The sequence below is a fragment of the Symphodus melops genome (assembly GCF_947650265.1).
Source record: "Symphodus melops genome assembly, chromosome: 2".
Classification (NCBI taxonomy): domain Eukaryota; kingdom Metazoa; phylum Chordata; class Actinopteri; order Labriformes; family Labridae; genus Symphodus; species Symphodus melops.
In genome coordinates this window covers 9,321,033-9,339,928 of record NC_136692.1, presented here as the reverse complement: position 1 = coordinate 9,339,928, position 18,896 = coordinate 9,321,033, and the positions used below count along the sequence as shown (strand labels likewise).

Genomic DNA, 18,896 nt, shown 5'->3' with positions numbered 1-18,896 from the left:
CTTCCGTGTACACATGTGCGCACACAAACTGGCGGGAATAAAGCGCGCTGGTGCAGCAGCTGAAGGGAGGAGGTTCAGTTTTGTGTGTGTGTGTGTGTGTATGTAGATGTGTGCGTGTTTGGAGGCTGGATTTGCAAGCTGAGAGCGGCAAAGGTTTCTCCCTGCGACTGGCTAATGAGTATGTTCATTTCCATTTACATTGTTTCTTTGACAATAATGATGTCCCATTAGGGGAGACTAAAGGGGCTATAGATTCCAGAATGTGCTGGGCTTCATTACAAGAGGTGGGCAGGGAGGCCGCTCTAATTGCTCTACCAGGGGCCTCCAGGTTACACTTGATAGGACAACTGGAAGAGCTGCCGATTAGGAGGGGGGTTTGCAGTTTGCTAGCCAGCCTCTTCTGTGGAAATAAATAAAGAAGTGGAGAAGTGCTGGGGCCGCACTGTAGAAAAGCAGTGGGAACAATATGCTAGTGGAATATGAATATGAGAGGATATGTGGCCCCCTGTGGTGCCAGGCAGGGCTGACCAGATGGCAGGCTAAAATATGCAATGCGACTAAACGTACTACAGTCCTTGGGCTGGAATGGATGAGTTGTTCAGGGGGTGTTGGGAGGTTTATGATAGCCAGGAAAAATAAGTTATAATGGCTGTTACAAGCTTTTAAAGTACTAAACTAGAGACCTCACCTTGTGATTGGATTTACACCTTGTGGAAACAGTAGAGGGTTTGACTATGATAAAAGTACCTTCTATTTAAAAACGATCTGCTTCACTCGGAGTCGTGATGAAATCTGATTAACTGAGATTAAAACCAGAGGAACTTGTATGTTTCTTTACAGGACAGCCAAAGCAACTGTGGCGGGTGAAGATTCATCGCATTAAGTTTAACGAAAGAAAACAAAGATCAAAAGGAGACGAGGAGAGTTTAGGCGTGTTTGAAGATGATCGGGTAAAGTGCATGCGTTTCATCCTCTACGTCTAATTTCCTGTGGTTACCTCAAGAGGACACTCAGGTTGAATCCTGCATGGGAGAAAAACACTGTGGCAGTTACAATGAAGGCTAAAAATGTGTCTTAAAGAATGCACATACATTAAAATTCAACCCCCATTAGTAAGTCAGATGTATTCAACTTATTATATAAGTACAGCAGGCAAGTTTGTAAATTAATTAACAGTCACAAAAAGATTGCTAGTGTTTGGGAATGTGCCTTTCAGCTATGTTTGCCTTCAGTGACCTGGTGTGCCTGTTTTCGCTATCAAGCCTGTGTGGGTGCCAAGCATGTGTTCTAACTCAGCCTTAATGACTCTATGCAACTAATTAGCAGATTGATCTGCATATTCCTGATGAGTGGCAGGCCAACTGGCTTAGCCTGTGTGTGCATGGGGAAACCAGAGAGGCCAAAAAGGGGAATCTGAATCGTCTAAAAGGCCAAAACCTAAAAGTCAAGATGACCAACTTTAAATTCTTACTTTTTAAGGATGTTATCTTCTTGGTGATTAGGCAGAAGCACATTACTGAGGGGTTATTAATACTATCAAATAGAGTTCTAGTTCATCACATGTGTCCTTCTGTATGTGTGAAGGAGTACACATGAAGATGGCACGGTGACACGGACAAATGACTGAGATTGGCTGCAGATGGTCACTCTGTTCCAGATGAATGGCGGTCTGCTGCAGGTTCAGAAGACGCATGAATGCCTCTGCTTGTGTGGGAAGCTCTTTTAATGTGACGTTGTTAATGTACTGAAAGATAAAAAAATAAAAAAGCAGGAATGGCGAGGCAGAGAAAGATGTGACCGCTATCTACCTCAGCTCGGCAGCTGGTTGGCGGCCATGACCTGACCTGTGCCTCACACCCTGTAATAGCTGTGTAAACATGAGAGAGCGATGCAGATGGAGGGGGGGGGGCATACAGTAGCAGGGAAATAAAGATAAAAGGCCTGTTTCTAAACACCCTGCACGTAGCTAAGAGTTACACTCTTATTTACTGAGGGGTTGGTGTCACTGGTGGAAAAGCAAAGAAGAAACATTTCATCTACTGCCTCCCTCCTTCTTTCACCTCTCCTCCACCCTCTCTCCATCTCCCAGAGAGAGGGGTCACTGTCATCAATGGGCTTCTTTATGATTGCAGCGGCGTGTCATATGTGTGTGTGTGTGTGTCTCAAAGCTGAACTTGTTCGGCTTCTCAGCTGAATAGGAATGTTGTACACAAGCACAGGGCGAGACACAGAAAGACAGCCAGAGAGGCATCAAAATGTAAACATATGGACGCACACAAAAACCCAAAGTGATTGAACAGCATCACTCCGAAAATCTATGAAAAGAGCACAACATTTCAAAAGAGTAAGACAGCCTTCCCAAACAGACTAATGTGAGGACAGGAAACCTGCAAACTGGAAGATGCAGGTCGACAGCGAGGTGCGGTGCTCCTTTAGGAAAAGAAAAAGCCTGAGTAGTTGTAAATGTTTGGTAATCAGGGTAAACAGCTGACAGTCATCTCGCTGTCAGAAATGCCCCTTAACTGTGTCCAAAATTTAATTTACCCAGAACAAATACGGTAAGTGAGATCACGTTTCCCCAAATCAAAAATAACATTTTCAAGAATCAAATCCCAAAATATCATAAGAGCAGTTAATGTACTGAGCAAAACACTGGTCACTGCTCGTCACTTGAACTGATTGTTTGACTTGAGGCAGATGCTGTTAGAGCTGCAAACTGTGGCCCACGTGATGTCAGTAGGCTGCACGCACTTCTTCAGCTTTGGACCTCTTAGATCAGTATTACTGTTTAAATGGAGTGTAATGAAGCACAACTGATTTACTTGGCACATCAACTTATTCAGATAGAAAAACAGCCAACAGCAACAATGAGTAAGGAATCCTTCAGGTGAACTTTACATACAGTAGCTCAAGTGTCTAACCTTAACCCGTCTTTCCACATAGTAGGTGGAGAATCAGATGTTGGTGATTGTCTAAACTGTCTGTAATTTGTTTCTAAAATACTGAAACAGTACGTTTGGACTGTTATGGAATCATCTACAAAGAAAGATAAGCAGAGGGAGTTGAAACTCCACAGTGACGTTTCATTTTTAAAGAAAGAAAAGGTTATCAGAGGACGATCAATAGTTTCTTCTTCATTAAAAATGTTATTCTGCACATTTGAATGCTGAGTTTAATCAAGCATGCTGATTCGAACAATGTAAAGATGTGCGTATATATAACGATCATAAAGATTCATATTCTCATTCAGAGACAGCATGTACGTGAAATCGTGCACAATTCTTTCTAATTAATAGCTAAGTGCATTAAATAGATGTGTTTTGTGTGTGTGTGTGTGTGTGTGTGTGTGTGTGTGTGTGTACCGTAGTGTGTGTCTGAGATCATACATAAAGGAGTCCCCCAGTACATCAACTAATGTCAAAGCTGCTTATTCATTTTGTACAAAACAATAACATCACATTGCCTGAACAGTAGTCCTTCCACAAAGACTGTAATGAGGAAAGGAAACCTAAATCAAACATTGTGTCTCCAGGCCAGATTAATGGGGAGTGAGGCCATCTAGAAACATGTCCGGCCAAACTTATGAGAGGAATACCAAGAAGATCAAAAGATTCTTTCTTGTTCATAATGTACTGCTGAAGCGGTAAATTAGCCAGTGCCTGAGTCCAAGGCATGCGTGAAACCAGCAGCACACGTCGGCCTGGTCACAGTAGGAGGGGCATCCATGTGTGTGTGTGTGTAAGTCTGTGGTGTGTGTGTGTGTGTGTGTGTGTGTGTGTGTGTGTGTGTGTGTGTGTGTGTGTGTGTGTGTGTGTGTGTGTGTGTGTGTGTGTGTGTGTGTGTGTGTGTGTTTGGGAGTTCAGGACAAAGGTTGGCAGAAGCAAGGTCTGATAAATCACATGATTCTCTGCAGACCATTTCCTTCATATCCCTTCTCTATGGCTTTGATCTAATCTAAGCTAAGCGGTGATGGATACGTGTGGGCATGTAAGCTGCTCACCCACGTGCTGCCTTTTGACATAATTGGCAGGAGTGTGTGCTAACCTACCTGCTGTTTTCTGACAGAACCGGTGGATCTGCGTTGAAGGGTCTTATCCTCTGGCCTGGGATCTGAGGCTCGAGTGGAGCCCCAGTCAGAACCCGGGCTACACCTCTGAGCCGCACCATCAACCTGCTCTGAAACCGCTGCCTGGAAGAGAAGAGAGACAGAGTTTTTAAAGATGTGTTGATTCAACAGAAACATGCTTCATAATGAAGCTCGGGGAAAAGATTTAAGTCTCCTCGATCAAGTACTTGAAAGTCTTGAAATGTTTAACTGTAATGTGGTGTACGGTGCATGCTGCCTTTGTTTTGACCAGACTCATGTGAAACAAAGAGTTGTAGGCTATCTGAAGAGGAAGTCAAGAAATACATCTTTACACTGTTTTGAACATTATTATGACATGTATAAACATCGGTATATTGGTGGAAACCTCGGAGAGAGATCCAATCCCGATTTAGCTGCGATGTGAATTATTGCTAACCTGAAGCTCATGGTGTCGTGTGTTCTCAGATCACAAACACTCGAGTCTTCACAAATTAGAAGCCAAGTTATTCCTATTTCCACTTTGATTGAATTAACTGCCAAATGAATTCAGGAAAGAGTTGAATATCAGAACATGGGAACGTTTAAAGCAGTTCATGCTTTCAAACACAACATAAAACGTCCTTTTTGTTTTGTTTTACTAAATAGACGAGTAGTGAGGCAGTGGGATAGCTGCCCCCTCTTGTATTTCTGGTGTTTGCTATCAGGACCCCCTCTATTAATTATTAACTAATAAATTAAATTAGAGGGCCATCCACAGATGCATTACGTTCCAATTCAAACAGACATGCGAGCTGTCAAGCGACTTGTACGATTTGAAATGTAAGTATTGGTTTCAACTAACGTCAGCACTGCGAGCTTGTTTTGATGCAGCCGTCGTGGATGCTCGGTGATCGGGGTGACGCTTAGAAACAAAGAGTTAGAGCGAGGAAAGCCGGTGACGCAACTGGGGAATCCACTGCAGACCGGACTGTCTCCCTTCAGAAGAAGAAGAAGAAGAAGAAGAAGAAGAAGAAGAAGAAGAAGAAGAAGAGGGAACGCTCCTCCTGAAATGAGACGCAGCTAGTGCCTCTGAGCCGGTGTATGCACATCTCTGAACACAGCAGGGACTACAAAAATAAAGTGGGAGGGGGGGGGGGACCCGATGTAGCAGAAGGCCAACCAAGAGGGAAGGAGGTTTGTTATGCAAACACATCCATCAACACACCAACTGTAACACATGAACACCCTTTTATTGCAACCATGCAAGTAATTTATAAAGTCCAGGTCACTTAAATGTGACATTTGCTGCTGCTGCTACAGTATGAATCACAATTGAAGATCTCAACGCTTTTGTGCGTGCGTGTCTGCAGAGAAGTTTGCTTCCAGAGACAGGACACAGGGCATGTACGTGTATACACTCATCAAATAAGTCCTGTTAATGCCTGAGTCCTTCCTAACACACTGACATACCTCTTGACTCCACCACCTTACTGTATATATTCTCACCTTTCTTTTCTTAAACCTCTTTATTAAAAGGTGTGAAACACTCGAAAACAGCTTCACCTGCTGCTGCTGCTGCTGCTGCTGCTGCCATCAACAACACATCTTGTCAACACATCAAATCACAGCCTTTAGTCAAACAGAGGCCTTCACAACTGTGCTCTCAAAGAGAGCAGGTAGTGAAGAAAAGCACACCGGATGTCATCACCTTTTCTCCAACTAGTCCTGATTGCATTATCAGAAACCTGGCATCTGGGCGTGACCTTGTTAACTGCCAGGGTAATCAACTTTAACCAAAAGGGAGGAGAGGGGATGATAAATTATTAGTGAGGAAGATTTTGTTCATGTTTTATTAAATTGGCCTGTCAAAGGGGGTCGGTCAAATTATCTGGGGCCTCGTTTATTGGAGGCCGGCCATATTGGCGCATCTGTTACAATTATTTATAATTTTTGGGCAGTCAGGAGGATGGACTGGGTTTTTCGGCATCATCCACATAAAGCAATTTAGAAACTAACTGAAGTGGGAGTGTCTGAGTGTTTCCTCTCGAAAAAAATCCCCTTCCTGACTTTTATCCAGGAAAAACAGGCGAGCAGGCAAACTGTTCGAGAGCGGAAAAAAAAAGTTGATACAGGGGACGAAGATAAACAGCGTATTAAAAGCAATGGACAAGGAAAGTGCACGAGGCTGAAAGGGAAGGAGAGTGTGTGCAGGTGCTGTGAAAAAAAAAAAAAAGAGCAAGAGATTTGGGAGGAGGCAGAGGGAGGGTGGGGGGGGGAAAGAAAAAAGCCGGTCTTGGTAATTACTGAACACGATTAGGTTCTTGGGGGAACTTGTCTGGCACTCGCAGCCCTCGCTGGTGAGGATGCGGCAGGCAGGACCATATGGAGGGAGGCTTGTGATTGTGCTCCCTGAAGCTCGTGACCCGTCTGCTGCCGAGCCCTTGAGCTGAATGTGAAATGAGACTTGCCAGGCCTAATGTTCTACACATGCACCATTTATGCCACAAAACAAATCTGATCACTGTTAATTATGTAGCAGCTATAATCAGGAGGGGCCCTGCCACACACACACACACACACACACACACACACACACACACACACACACACACACACACACACACACACACACACACACACACACACACACACACACACACACACACACACACACACACACACACACACACACACACACACACACACACACACACACACACACACACACACACACACACACACACATCTGTGGAGTAGGATCATTTGAGAAAGTGATTGGAAAGGCTTAAGAAGTGAGGGCTAGAAGGTGCATGCCCCCCCACCAGGCCAGGTGCACTTTGTATTCAAGGTGGTGATTCTTCAAAGAATGTGTGTGCATATATGCATGAGTGTGTGTGTTCACCGGTAGGCAGTGAGGAGGGACTTTATGGAAGGACAGCACACAGTAAGTAGGATGTGTGCATTTGTGTGTGTACACAGCCCTGAGTCCTCCCACACAGCCTGTTTGACCCGAGTGTATGTGCTCGAACGGGGGAGTGCACGTCTCTGCAGCGGCACATGGCTGTGCTTCGTTAATGAGGAGGGCTGTGCTACACAGAGGTTCTCATCTAATGAGAGCAGTTGAGCTGGTAAAACACACCACTGGAGTCCATGTCATTAGTGTGTCTCTGGCCCTGGACATGGCCCGGCTCCAAACACACGCTCAAGCACACAAACTGGTGTTGACAACACTGTTTACTGAATAACAAATGCAGCATGTATGTAAGCGGCTGACAAAAATAGCGTTAGAAGTCATAAAATATGGATCAGCATTATTATGGAGGATCATTTGAATGCATAACCTTTACACAGGGTGTTCATATTGAAAGATTGACTGATACAAGAGGAGAGAAGAGGCGTATGTATACACAACAGCAGGTTGCTCTGTGAACATACTGTAAGGGGGGGTCCTGACAGATAAGCTAAAGAAATGGCCTTCCAGATGGGGAAAAATGAAGATCAGCCAGAGACAAATTGAGGTCTATGTAAAAAAATAAATCAGCAATGTCGGAGGGTTGTTTGTTTTTTTACAAGCTTTCCATCAAATTTTCCCAAACATTTCTAAAAAGGCTTTTTTCAAAAAAGTACCCGCTACTCTCATGCTGTTACAAGTTGTATTGAAAGAACACAAAAGTTGAGTTAAATAATACAATACATAAAAACACACAAAAGAACCCTGAGGCTGACACCGTTTGTTTAGCTCTATTGAAAAAAAAATAATAATAATAATTTTAGTGTTTCTTTGTGCCGTTATTATTCCATCCTCTTCACTTGATGGTTGCCATTAATGAGGATGATCAAAAGGAAAGACTCACCTAAGAAAAACGTGACCCGGCAAAGCAGTGGGTGTATCACTGTGTGTATCTACCATTTTAATTATACATCTAAAAGTGTTTAGATTGGCTAAAATAAATAACAAGCCAGAAGCAGATGCTAGAAACCATCTCAACAAGCTGAGGGAGATGCACCATGTGGGCTTCTTTTAATTTCATATAAATAGTGGGGAAAGGGCCTGGACACCTGGGGAAATGCTTCTGTGCTTTAGGTTGAGTCTATAAAGCCAATATCAGGGACTTTACCATGTTTACAACATGTTGTGTTATGTATGCCAAAGCTGCTTAAACATGTGAGTGTAACGCTACTGCAGGTGCTCACTAGCTCCTTTAAGACTGGGTAAATTGTGTGGTTTGGTTAAATTACCAGGTGATAGCTCGAGAAGCGGTGTATTTAAGATTTGGACTTGTAACGGTATCACTAACAACATTAATATGACTTTCATTTGTTCATGGGTGCAGGTGCATCAGTGAGGTCATCCCCATGACGCTGGACTTGTAAAAAGAATGAAAGCATCATTATTTTCAGGATTTACACTTTTGTTATTGTGATAGTATCTGCCTTGTTAACACTGAAAGTTTGATGCTTAAACTACATAGAGACTGGAGAGTCTTTCTCCTGTATTCATATGAAACTTTTCTGGACTGAATCAATGTGCCTAATTTTTCCTTTCCAATGCTGATGAGAGAATAACCAGCGCTTTGAATGACTGCCCACACAATTACCAACTAACCACTCATTTACCGTGGTGAAGGTTCCAGAAAGCCTGAGGTCTGCAATGGATCCTAATGTTGCTGTTTAATCACCGCACAGCTCTAACGACAGCCAAATACTGAAGTACTGTAAATACAACGATGCTGTTAGGGAGATTGTTGTACATGATTAAGTGTTCACAGTAATTCGTTTTTTGTCCACTAATGAGGGCTCTTCCCTGCTGCTAGATCGTGATGGTGAGTGACCACCCAAACCACCAATCCAAACCTCCATAACCCGACTCGTTCAAAACGGATCTCACAGTGCGTGGAGGTCACCTGATGACCAGCCAGGCCCTACAGCCAGAGGATTAAGGCATGAGGTCATTTACAGCCACACATGATGTAGATATGTTCATGTTTTCAGTGTGTGTGCATGCACACACACACACACTTATTTTCACCCGTTTGTTGTTCAACAAATAGCACCACCAAGGCTCAAGACAATAAAGCAAATCGATGACAAACATTAATGAAAGAGATGTTCCCTTTTATCTATACATGTATGCATTTATTTGATTGAGGATTTATTGTAAAAACCTTTTTTTATTTATAAATTCAGCTTCCAAAAGTCTTTTTTTCTAGAAAAAAAAGAAGTGTATTTATAGATTGATTTTTTTTTCTCGTCTTTATAAAAAAAATAAGAATTTCATAAAATATAGGGAATAAATTGTATGATGAACCCGAGATCATAATACGTATTGTACCGTGAGTTGTGTGTGTTGTTATTTCTCGGGTAAAGGTCATTTTGTTCAAGTTCTTCCTGAAATATTTTCAACTAAATTAATAAATTGTATAAAAAAAGATTGAAATAAATGAATAACAAGAATGATTGAAAGTTAGGAAGTAGGAACAGGAATAATGTTTTATTTCTGGGGCTGTACTTCCTTTTCCCAGCAACACAAGACAAAGATCTATTGCTGACCCTACAGGTTTATTAATATGGGAGGTTGCAATATCCAAAAAACATAGAATGGCTAATATTGACTGACAGCAAGCGAGATTTGTTTTGTAACTCTGGCCATTGTTCACCTTAAAGCCTTTGCAAAGTCTCGTTAAGCTCCCCGTACAGAGTTAACTTGACATAAGCAAGGAGAGAACAGACACTCCATCTTTGTGCACAGCATGGAAGTATAACACACAATGGGTGTTATTCCTCTCACCCACCCTCCTCCGTTTTCTCCCTGCACCCCCCTCCCCTGAAAAACCGCTGCGGGAGGGGTGTTCAAAGCCGTCGCTCTGGTCCGTATTCAAATGAGCGCTGCGTCTCCCCTCTGTGCTCCCGTTGCGATCAGCACTTTGATCACCTCCAACAGCAACTTCCACCAAAACATTTAAAATTAAAATCAAATCTGCCTTAACAACCTGAGCATTAGAATTTAACAGGTGTTCGGGAGGAAGTTGTTACAGAATTTGCAATTATGTGCTCGGATACACACACCTTTAGTCAGACACATGCATACGCACAACCTGTCAGTGAGATTACAGAGTGGGAAACAGAAAGCCCTCCTGACTGAGTGTTATACCTTGGGATACCTGATCTGTTCACTTTGATGTCAGTGGGTAAGAAAGTTAAAGAAACAAAACAGCCAGACAGCAGCTACATGTGTTCAGTAAACAAAAGTTTATATCCGTTCTTAGCGTAGCTTTTATACACCGTAGTTTCGTGCTAACCTCTCAGAGCTCGAAAGTGTGAGACATAAAGATGTTCCAAATACATTCTGACCCTTGAAGGGAAGAAGAGACATAAGGTGGAGTGTACGCTCACTGCCATGAATTAAGCATTCTGTACATAAATATAAACACGCTGGCATTTTGTCCATTAATGCACACATGCATGCCCTAGCTACACACACACACACACACACACACACAGCTCTAACTGCATCCTCTGTAAATGTAGTATTAATTACTGGGGGAACACTGCTGCACTGTATTTAATTACTGACTAAATGATCCATTTATATTTCAGTGCTGCTTAAACAGGGTTAAGTGAGAGCGGGCGATTGTAACTCACTTAACATTTGAGCTGATATCTTTAAACTTCCACAGTCTGGGGGCAGCCCTGTCAGAAAGTATCATCCAATCAAATTAAACAATTACAGCCCGCAGAGACACCCAAACTGCTCAAGTGCAGCTCCAGTGTTATCTTGCACGGCATCAGCTACTTTGAGTTATTTTATCTGCAGGAGGAAAAAAGTGAAAGTTGTACTGCGGAACAGATTGAGGGACTAATTATAACAACATATTTAACGTGCTGACAGAATGAGCCTGTATGGCTCAAGACTACATAATGCGTCCAGCTGCTACTATACTCAACCCCTTCGTTGACATTGTGTGGTCTGGAAAAAAAAACACTTATCATGTCATTAGGAGTGGTTAAAGGCCACTTTAATGTTTCTGCAACATTACTTCATACACACATCGATTGCCTAGGGGTGACAGCTTCAAAAAGGTGGCGAGCTAACTCCAAACCCCCCCCGCTGACTGACAGATGTAAAACTCCAACATCATCTTCAAGAACATTACCAGGCTCCAATTATATCACCTTTCTCCTCCTCTTATCTATGTTTGCTGTCTGAGCGGAGAGCGTTAAAAGGACTCTCTGGTACTTTGGGTGGGAGGGGTCGAAAGAAGATGAAGTGAGAACGTCAAAGAGCGCGTGCAAAGCCGGGACAGAGAGCTGGAGAAGATCAGATGGCTGACATGAAAGAAACTGGTGCAAAGAGAGATGGATAGATCAAGGGTGAAGTCGAGCGATATTAACAGACTGATTCCCAGTTAAAGACCACCACCACAGGCCATGTCAGTTATCGCTGTGCCTACTAATCAGCCTACACATTGCTGTCGAGATATCGGATGACAATTAGGACTAGCTTCAGACATATAACAGAGTTTTATCATATAACGTGTTTATTATGTAGAATACATTATTCATGGAATCATAAGCATACATATCTTGTACCCACACGTTTTTATCAAAGTTCAACGAGTACAGCAGCAGAGCAGAAACCTTATAAAAAAATAAAAACCCTTCTGACGTGGAGTTGCAGAGCACCTGAAAAACTCTCAAAAGAGAATGAGAAGGAAACGTACCTTCAAGTTGGTTTGTCTGTTTGGCGAGGAGTGAAGGACTGTGTGCTGAGCCCGTTGCTGTTGTTGCGTTTGTTCCTTCTGCTGCTGCTGGAGCTCGGCCTGGAGTTGCAGGATGTGTTGGTCTTTCTGAGCCAGAAGGCTGCTGAGCTCCTGGTGGCTCTGACGGAGGCTGGCCTCGCTCGATGTGAGGGCCTGGTAGCACTGACTCAACTCCTTGTACAACTGTCAGACAACGCAACAGGAGAAGTAGAAGTTAGGAAGAGGCGAGGGGAGGTGAACGGTCAAAGAAATGGGTGAAGGCTTTGAGATGGACGCACATGACACAGAACACACACAAAAAAGACAAACAGAACAAAGAGTATCATATAATCTAAGAGGATAGTATGAAGTCAGAATAAAAAATGTAGCTGTATTAGACAACTGGTTCCAACACCTCCTTGTATTGACTCTGCAAAATATAACATCCATCAGAGAGGATGCAGCGGAAAAAGTCTTTTTTGTGGAACAATTTAAATCATGTGAGGTTCAAGAAAGCTTGGAAATAAATCTACAAAGTGTGGGGGGGTGAGGTGTCGGTGTAATGTTTAATGAGGAGTTTGAGGTGTGGCGTGTGTGAATACCCTCTGATAGGAGGTGGTGTCAGCAGTGTGGGCCTCCTCTTGGTTCCTCAGGACTTTCTGTGTGTCGAGGTTGAGCCCCTCCAGTTGCTTGATCAGATGGCTCTGCTCTGCTGCGTGTTCAGTGCTCTGTCTGTACAGGGTCTGCACTTCTGCATAGTCACGACTACAAACACACACACGCACACACATGCACATAACATACTGTCAAATTTGTTCATGAACAGTGATTATTAAGATGATATCAAACATCAGTACTTCCATGATTCCATGAATATTCTCAAAATGTCTGAAATGTCAAAACTTCTGGATTTAATTTGAGACGAACGAAACAGAGAAATAGGAGCTGCTGGCAGCCCAGTGGTTATGTCTGGCGTCCCGTGTACAGAGGCCATAGTTCTGGTCAGAGCGGCTGTGGATTTGATCCCTCTGCTACATGACATCCCCAGCTCTCTCTTCCCAACAGTTCCTGCCTCTCTTCAACTGTTCCATCCAATGAAGGTAAAAAGGCCCCAAAAAATGATGTTAAATGCTTGATCTAGTTTCTAAATTACTAACTAAACTAAATTAAATGTGTGAAAAAGTATTTCATGTAGGATTAAAAAAAATATAGATTATTATATAGAATTATTGAAATAAATATCCATAAAAGAATAATGTTTTTTTTTTTAAAACCATTGCATTGTATGCCCTTTTTAACAATATAAAGTAAATGAAAGTTGAATGCTTAGTGTCTCAGGGATTTACCGGAGAGGGCTCCTCTAACTTATAAGGACATCTTTAATCACCGAGCTAAAACCTTCACATGGGTCTCCAGTCCTGGTGTGACTGACACGTCAGAGTGCCTCTGGCATTAAAACAGAAAAGTAGTTAAAAAAGGTTGAGATTACCACTAAGACGCCGACGGTTCTCACAGTTTTTATCATATCGACTAAAGCTTAGTCAAAGCCTGCGCCGTTTCCCTTTTCTCCCCATTTTCAAGCACATCCACTATGCAGGGCTTATCAAGTGGCTTTAGGTGAGCCGGAGAGGAAGAAACCTGTGTCACCCACAAGCCTCACGGCGTAGAGAGAGAGCGCAATATAACTGCACACTTCAGTGTGCAGTTATATTGCTCTCTCTGTGGGCTGTTATACTTACGTCAGTATAGGACAGATACACATTTTCCTTAAACTAATGACATTACTGAAAAATATTGTGGTTGAGACAACAAAAAGCAGCCTCTGTGATGTACCGGGCAGAGCTCCTGCTGTAAGGACTCACCGGAGCTGATTGAGTTGGCCCTCTTTTGCTGCTAACTCCCTCTCTTTGGAAGCAAGCTGCGCTGCTACACTGCTACTGTGGCTCTGCAGATTAGACAACTCTTGCCAGGTATTGTGCAGCTTCTCCTCCAACTCCTGTTTTACAAGAATAAAAGATTACGGGGGGGTTTTTGCACTCAAACGTTTAGGAACCTCTAATCCGTATAGTACATGTTTTCTTTTTTTATTGATTACAAATCAGTGAGGTTAGGATGGTATGACACTGACAAAGAGCACTTGATTCACCAATGACAGGTCAGATTAGAGAGGACAGAGATCATATATCATTTCATGAGTTGATAATTCCAGTTCGGACTGAATGATTCTACACTCCTTCTAAATACTAACAGAGCAGAAACAGAAAAAGGACAGCAGCTTCTGCTTTCACAACGCAGCAGGTGTACACAAAGGGTTAACTCTATAAAAAAAAAAACAGCAGCCATGTTTGTTTGGAGTCAACAGCTGGGATTATGATTACAATTTCTGTGTGATGACTTGATCTATCGATTATTTATTCCAAAATGATGTGTTAGGTGTTTCATCTATAATCATAAGAAGGATTGTTTCATTTGTGTCATTGTTCCAGAGCTGGGGATTTTTTAGTTTTCTCTCATTTTCTTTACATTATACAAACCTTAAATCCATGTGCACTGGATTAAATGATACATTCCTGGATAAATCTCGGCTGTGTCAAACCAATTGGCATGCTGGATCAGTACAAACTCCGTTCTCTGCATCTCCACCTTTGAAATCAAAGTGTGGTGCAAAAATCAGGAACAGGTGTACAAGCCTGGCGCTGTGATGGATGTGCATAGACGAGTTCCTGAGCTTCCTTCTGTCCAAGTGTAATTACTCTGCAGCCCTGACTAATTCAAGCCTTTCTGTCTATCTCCATTAGACCAGTGTAGCAATAAGTTTCATCGCCACAGTCTATAAGGAGGAATGCTAGGACACACGGGTAGATGAAGCAGGTTAAAATGTGAACTAAAATGCTTCAGGGACAGTGATAAGATTAATTTAATGTTTGTCTGTCACTGTCTGTCTGATCAATGTATTGTGTAACTCAGTGGACATTGATATTGATTCATATTGAATCTAGCAAATTCTTTCTTTCCTTTTAGGGGGAGAGATATAAAAAAATAAATAAAAAAAAAACATGGACAATCTTCTGCACCCTCACATGCAAATGACTTTACACAAGTTCCTTTCAGTTGTTCTCAGCTCAATTCATTTTTTACTGAATGACCTGTCTCCCTTATGTTTGAATCATAATTAGCTCTCCTTTGAATTAAGTCCCTTCATATTTAAATTATGTGCTTTCCTCCAGATACCTTCATATTCACATGCTGAGGAGGATGAGGGAACAGAGGGTTCAAGGTGTGCAGAAGAAAAGAAAAGCTTGAGGGAGGGTCCTGTTGAACTCTTGGTGTCTGCGTGTGTGTGTGGGTGTGTGTGTGTGTGTGTGTGTGTGTGTGTGCGTGTGTCTGAATAGACTTGTCCCCATGTTCGTACCCTGACTCTGGCCTGGGCAGCCTCCCTCTGTTCTCGCTGGTTGTTGGCCTGCCTCTCTTTCTCCTCCAGGTCAGCTCGCAGGGCGCCGCAGCGGGAAGTTAATCCGTCTTTCTCCTCCTCTAGAGCCTTCACCGCCTGCCGCTCCTCCTCCTCTTTCCTCCTACTTGCCGTCTTCATTTCCTGGATGAGAGAGGTGTGTGTGATAGGGGGAGAGACGGGGGTCATAAGGGCCAAACAAACACGGTGACTGAAGGAAAGAGAAATAAAAAGTTGGGATTCAAACAGAGAGAATAACAAAAAAAAAAAAAAAAGGACAGTGGTGAAATACAAAGAGAGGAGCAACCCATGAGGTCGAAGCAGAGATGAATATGTAAAGAGTGGAGGGGCTTTTCTGCGGGAGCCCCCTGCATGTTCCGCCAATTGGCCAAGGTCACCTACGCTGTATGACGGGGGCCCACGCGGCCAGCTGTAGGCTGGCACAGGCCGAGCTGTGCTGCAAGAGCTGGGCTCCTGCAGGTACAGGGGCCAGTGTGTAAGCTTTAATGACAGGCTCCTAATGAGAATGCTGTTCACTGCAAGACCCATTAGACTCAACCTTAAGTCTCCTTTGATGCTGTCCCCCACAATTTCTCGCCATGAGACCTCACCAAGTCTGCGTAAGGACCAGTCCTTTATCAATTAATCATAGCCAGGTCCCATCGAAGTATAATTAGGGAGAAGCCACAGCATCACATGCCCCCTTTTCACTTTTCCCCGCGGAAGCAGTCATTAAGTATTTATCCGCAAGTTAACAATCTGCTTTTCTTACTTTTCCCCCCCCCCCTCTCTCTCTCTCTCTCATCCATACACACTCACAGCCTGTTAAGTATTCTCTGTTGTTACTTTTATATAAAGAAAGCTTAAAGAAAGAAAGGCTGGTACAGAGCAAGGGTTAGGAACCAGAGTTTGGTGCACAGATCAAAATGACTCAAACACCAGTGGTTATGGACACGAAGGTCCACGCTGCCAAAGGAAATGTGTTCCACCAACCTGAGCATCCTGACTCTTTATGGCCAGTTTTTCACGTAAAGTTGTCAGCTCCTTCTTCATTAAATCATTCTCCTCGTCTGCTGTTGTCCTCCTCTGTAACAAGTTGTTTATTTCATGCTGCCGAGCCGTCACTTTCTGCGGCAGATAGTGAGACCAAAGAGTCACAGGGAGGAGGAGGAGGAAGAAAAGAGAGGTGTTAAAGCCACAGGTTGCATTACGCTCCAAAGTCTTGGAAAATCAAAAATAGAATAGGGTTGCCATTCAGATCAGAGTTTGAATGGTGACGGCCCTCCTGCCAGCAGGGCCTGCTCTTGTGCTCTGCCCTAGTGTGTGTGTGTGTGTGTGTGTGTGTGTGTGTGTGTGTGTGTGTGTGTGTGTGTGTGTGTGTGTGTGCGTTTTGTTCACCGGCAGTCAACCCGTTCACTCTCTCATTCTCTCCCAGCCTCTCCCTCATCATCACCTCAGCTCGGTCTAGCAACATGCTTTTGTTGCAGTTTGCATATGTTAGCTGAATTTGACATCTTCTCACACGCCGCACACACCACACACTCATCTGACAGCCGACACACTGATTTACTAACAAACACGCCTCAATCTCTTCTTAAGTTGTTATAGATGTTAGTAGTTAAACCATACGTTTTCCCTGTTTCTTCTTTTTAATGTTAATGTATTATTAGCTTTGCTATCAAAGAGTGCCATTAATTCACATTAATCCCCATAATAACAACAATGGAAAAAAAATACAGAATAATCAATGAATAACAAAATAATGGAAAACGGCCGTCACAATTTTAAGGGTATTGATCGATGTCAGCCATCTTTATTAAAGTATAATGCATAATATTTAACACTTACATTTTTAAACATTCATTTTGGTAACACAAGGGGGGGAAAATCCTCACATTTACAATCAGGAACCGCTGCCTTTTTAATTAAAAACAACTTTAAAACAGCTATTTAACAAAATAAACTGGTATTCATTTCTATCATATTGATGAATCCACTGAGATGTGAAGTCATGAAGAGAAATGAGTGGCGTAGATCAAACTTTGATTTATTTAAATGGAGAGTGAGTCGTGACATTTTATAAAGCATTAAGATCCTTTTCATGGCAGCCCTCCGTTGGTGCTGTTCTATGTTCTACTTCATGTTTGTGTGGCCTAAGAAGGAGGAGGCTGGCCTCTTAACACTACATCAGCTGGGGTTTGGCATTGGCTGGTAATCCAGAGCCTTCTGTGGGTACACCCTCCTCTCAAATAACACTGTGCTCTGGGATGCAATTAATTGCCATGTTGAGGGAAAAATCGCTCAGATATATCCAGATAGTGGATTTAGCGTTCCTCGCTACTCCTAGCTCGCTGTGCTAAGAACAGAAGGGCTTTAATAGAGATTTATACTGGAGAGCAGGAAATAAATTCAAACGTTGATAATGAGGTAGGCGAGAACAATTTGAAGCCCAGAAGTGCTCAATTGATAGAAGAGAAAAACGGAGGGGGTTCGGCCAAGTTAGGAGGTCTAGGACAGAAAGATTAGCATTTGAAAATTCCCAGTGCAGTTCAAAAATGAAAGCTAATTATGTTACAGAAATGAAACGGAGTAGTCAGAGCAGGATGCAGAAAGGGAATAGGAGAGAAAGAATATTATCAAAGTTGGAGAATTGAGATATCAAGAGAAGAGTATGATCCTATAAGGAATCAGCGGACCATTACCTCTCCTTGAAAAAAAAAAGGAGGAAAAACCAATTATTCCCTTTTAAGGCTTGTATGGTTCTAGACGGCGGATGAGATGATGATTGTCAGAAGGCCGAACGACACAGAACAGAGCTCAGTGCTCTTCATAACATTTTCAAAAGGTCTGCTTTAACTTTGGTAAAAAAGTTCGGATTCATGCTATCATTTAAAGAGGAGAACAAGACACCTGGAATGAAAAAGAACCAGGATTAGAATGTTTCATGTTTTTTTAGGACTCTCTGAAAGAATAAAAAAAAAAAAAAAAAAAAAAAAGAACAACTCCACATCCAGAGGCCAATCCAATCAAAAGGGCCATGTGTCCGTAACCTTTGCGGAAATGTTTATGTGAAATCTGTAAGAAACAGTCGCCTGTGTCTGCTTCATGCTCTGTTTTAGTTTCCTTTGTAAGCTTCGTGTGATCACATAACTGGTGCTCCTGTAAGTTTCTATAATAACTTAAATATTATCGGGTTGAGATGGCTTGGTGTGAGGGGGAGAAACATACACGCACACAAAATCTGGCAAGCTGATGACTCTATTACCACCAGTCTCATTCTGGATGAGGGACACTAATGAAAGAGACTGACAGATGCTTCAGTGAAGGGATGATGATTTGGAGTAAATTACATTAGTGATGTCATTATCGTTAGCCATTATACAGTCAGGAAAAATGACTCAGGGAGAGGGGCAAAAGAAGGCCGGTGAGACAGAGAGTTGGAAGTGTTCAAGTTTGGGGTTTTTTAATGGTCAGATTTTAAATGCAATTGTACATCTGTGAAAAAAGTAGCTTTACTTTAGAAATAAAAATCTGATTACTGATTTCTATTTGAAACATCTTTTTTTACCAACAACTTGTCACTATTGGCAGATTAACATTTCATGTCAAATTGAATGAACCCGTCTGAATAGAGATTGAAGAA

General features: G+C 42.5%; 1 protein-coding gene across 3 annotated transcripts in view; it reads right to left on the bottom strand.

Annotated features, from left to right (window-relative positions):
- cntln (centlein, centrosomal protein) overlaps window positions 1-18,896 on the bottom strand; it is an 80,511-nt gene that overhangs the window by 56,050 nt on the left and 5,565 nt on the right. For all 3 annotated transcript variants that reach the window (XR_013778679.1, XM_079338359.1, XM_079338358.1), the window contains exons 5-10: window positions 16,247-16,381; window positions 15,218-15,397; window positions 13,668-13,801; window positions 12,408-12,570; window positions 11,788-12,009; window positions 4,049-4,189 (exon numbers count right to left, since the gene is read on the bottom strand). Coding sequence is in view for 2 of the 3 variants with exons in the window: in XM_079338359.1 (XP_079194485.1) it covers window positions 4,049-4,189; window positions 11,788-12,009; window positions 12,408-12,570; window positions 13,668-13,801; window positions 15,218-15,397; window positions 16,247-16,381 (975 nt within the window). In the remaining variant the exon portion in view is untranslated. The remainder of the gene's footprint in view (window positions 1-4,048; window positions 4,190-11,787; window positions 12,010-12,407; window positions 12,571-13,667; window positions 13,802-15,217; window positions 15,398-16,246; window positions 16,382-18,896) is intronic.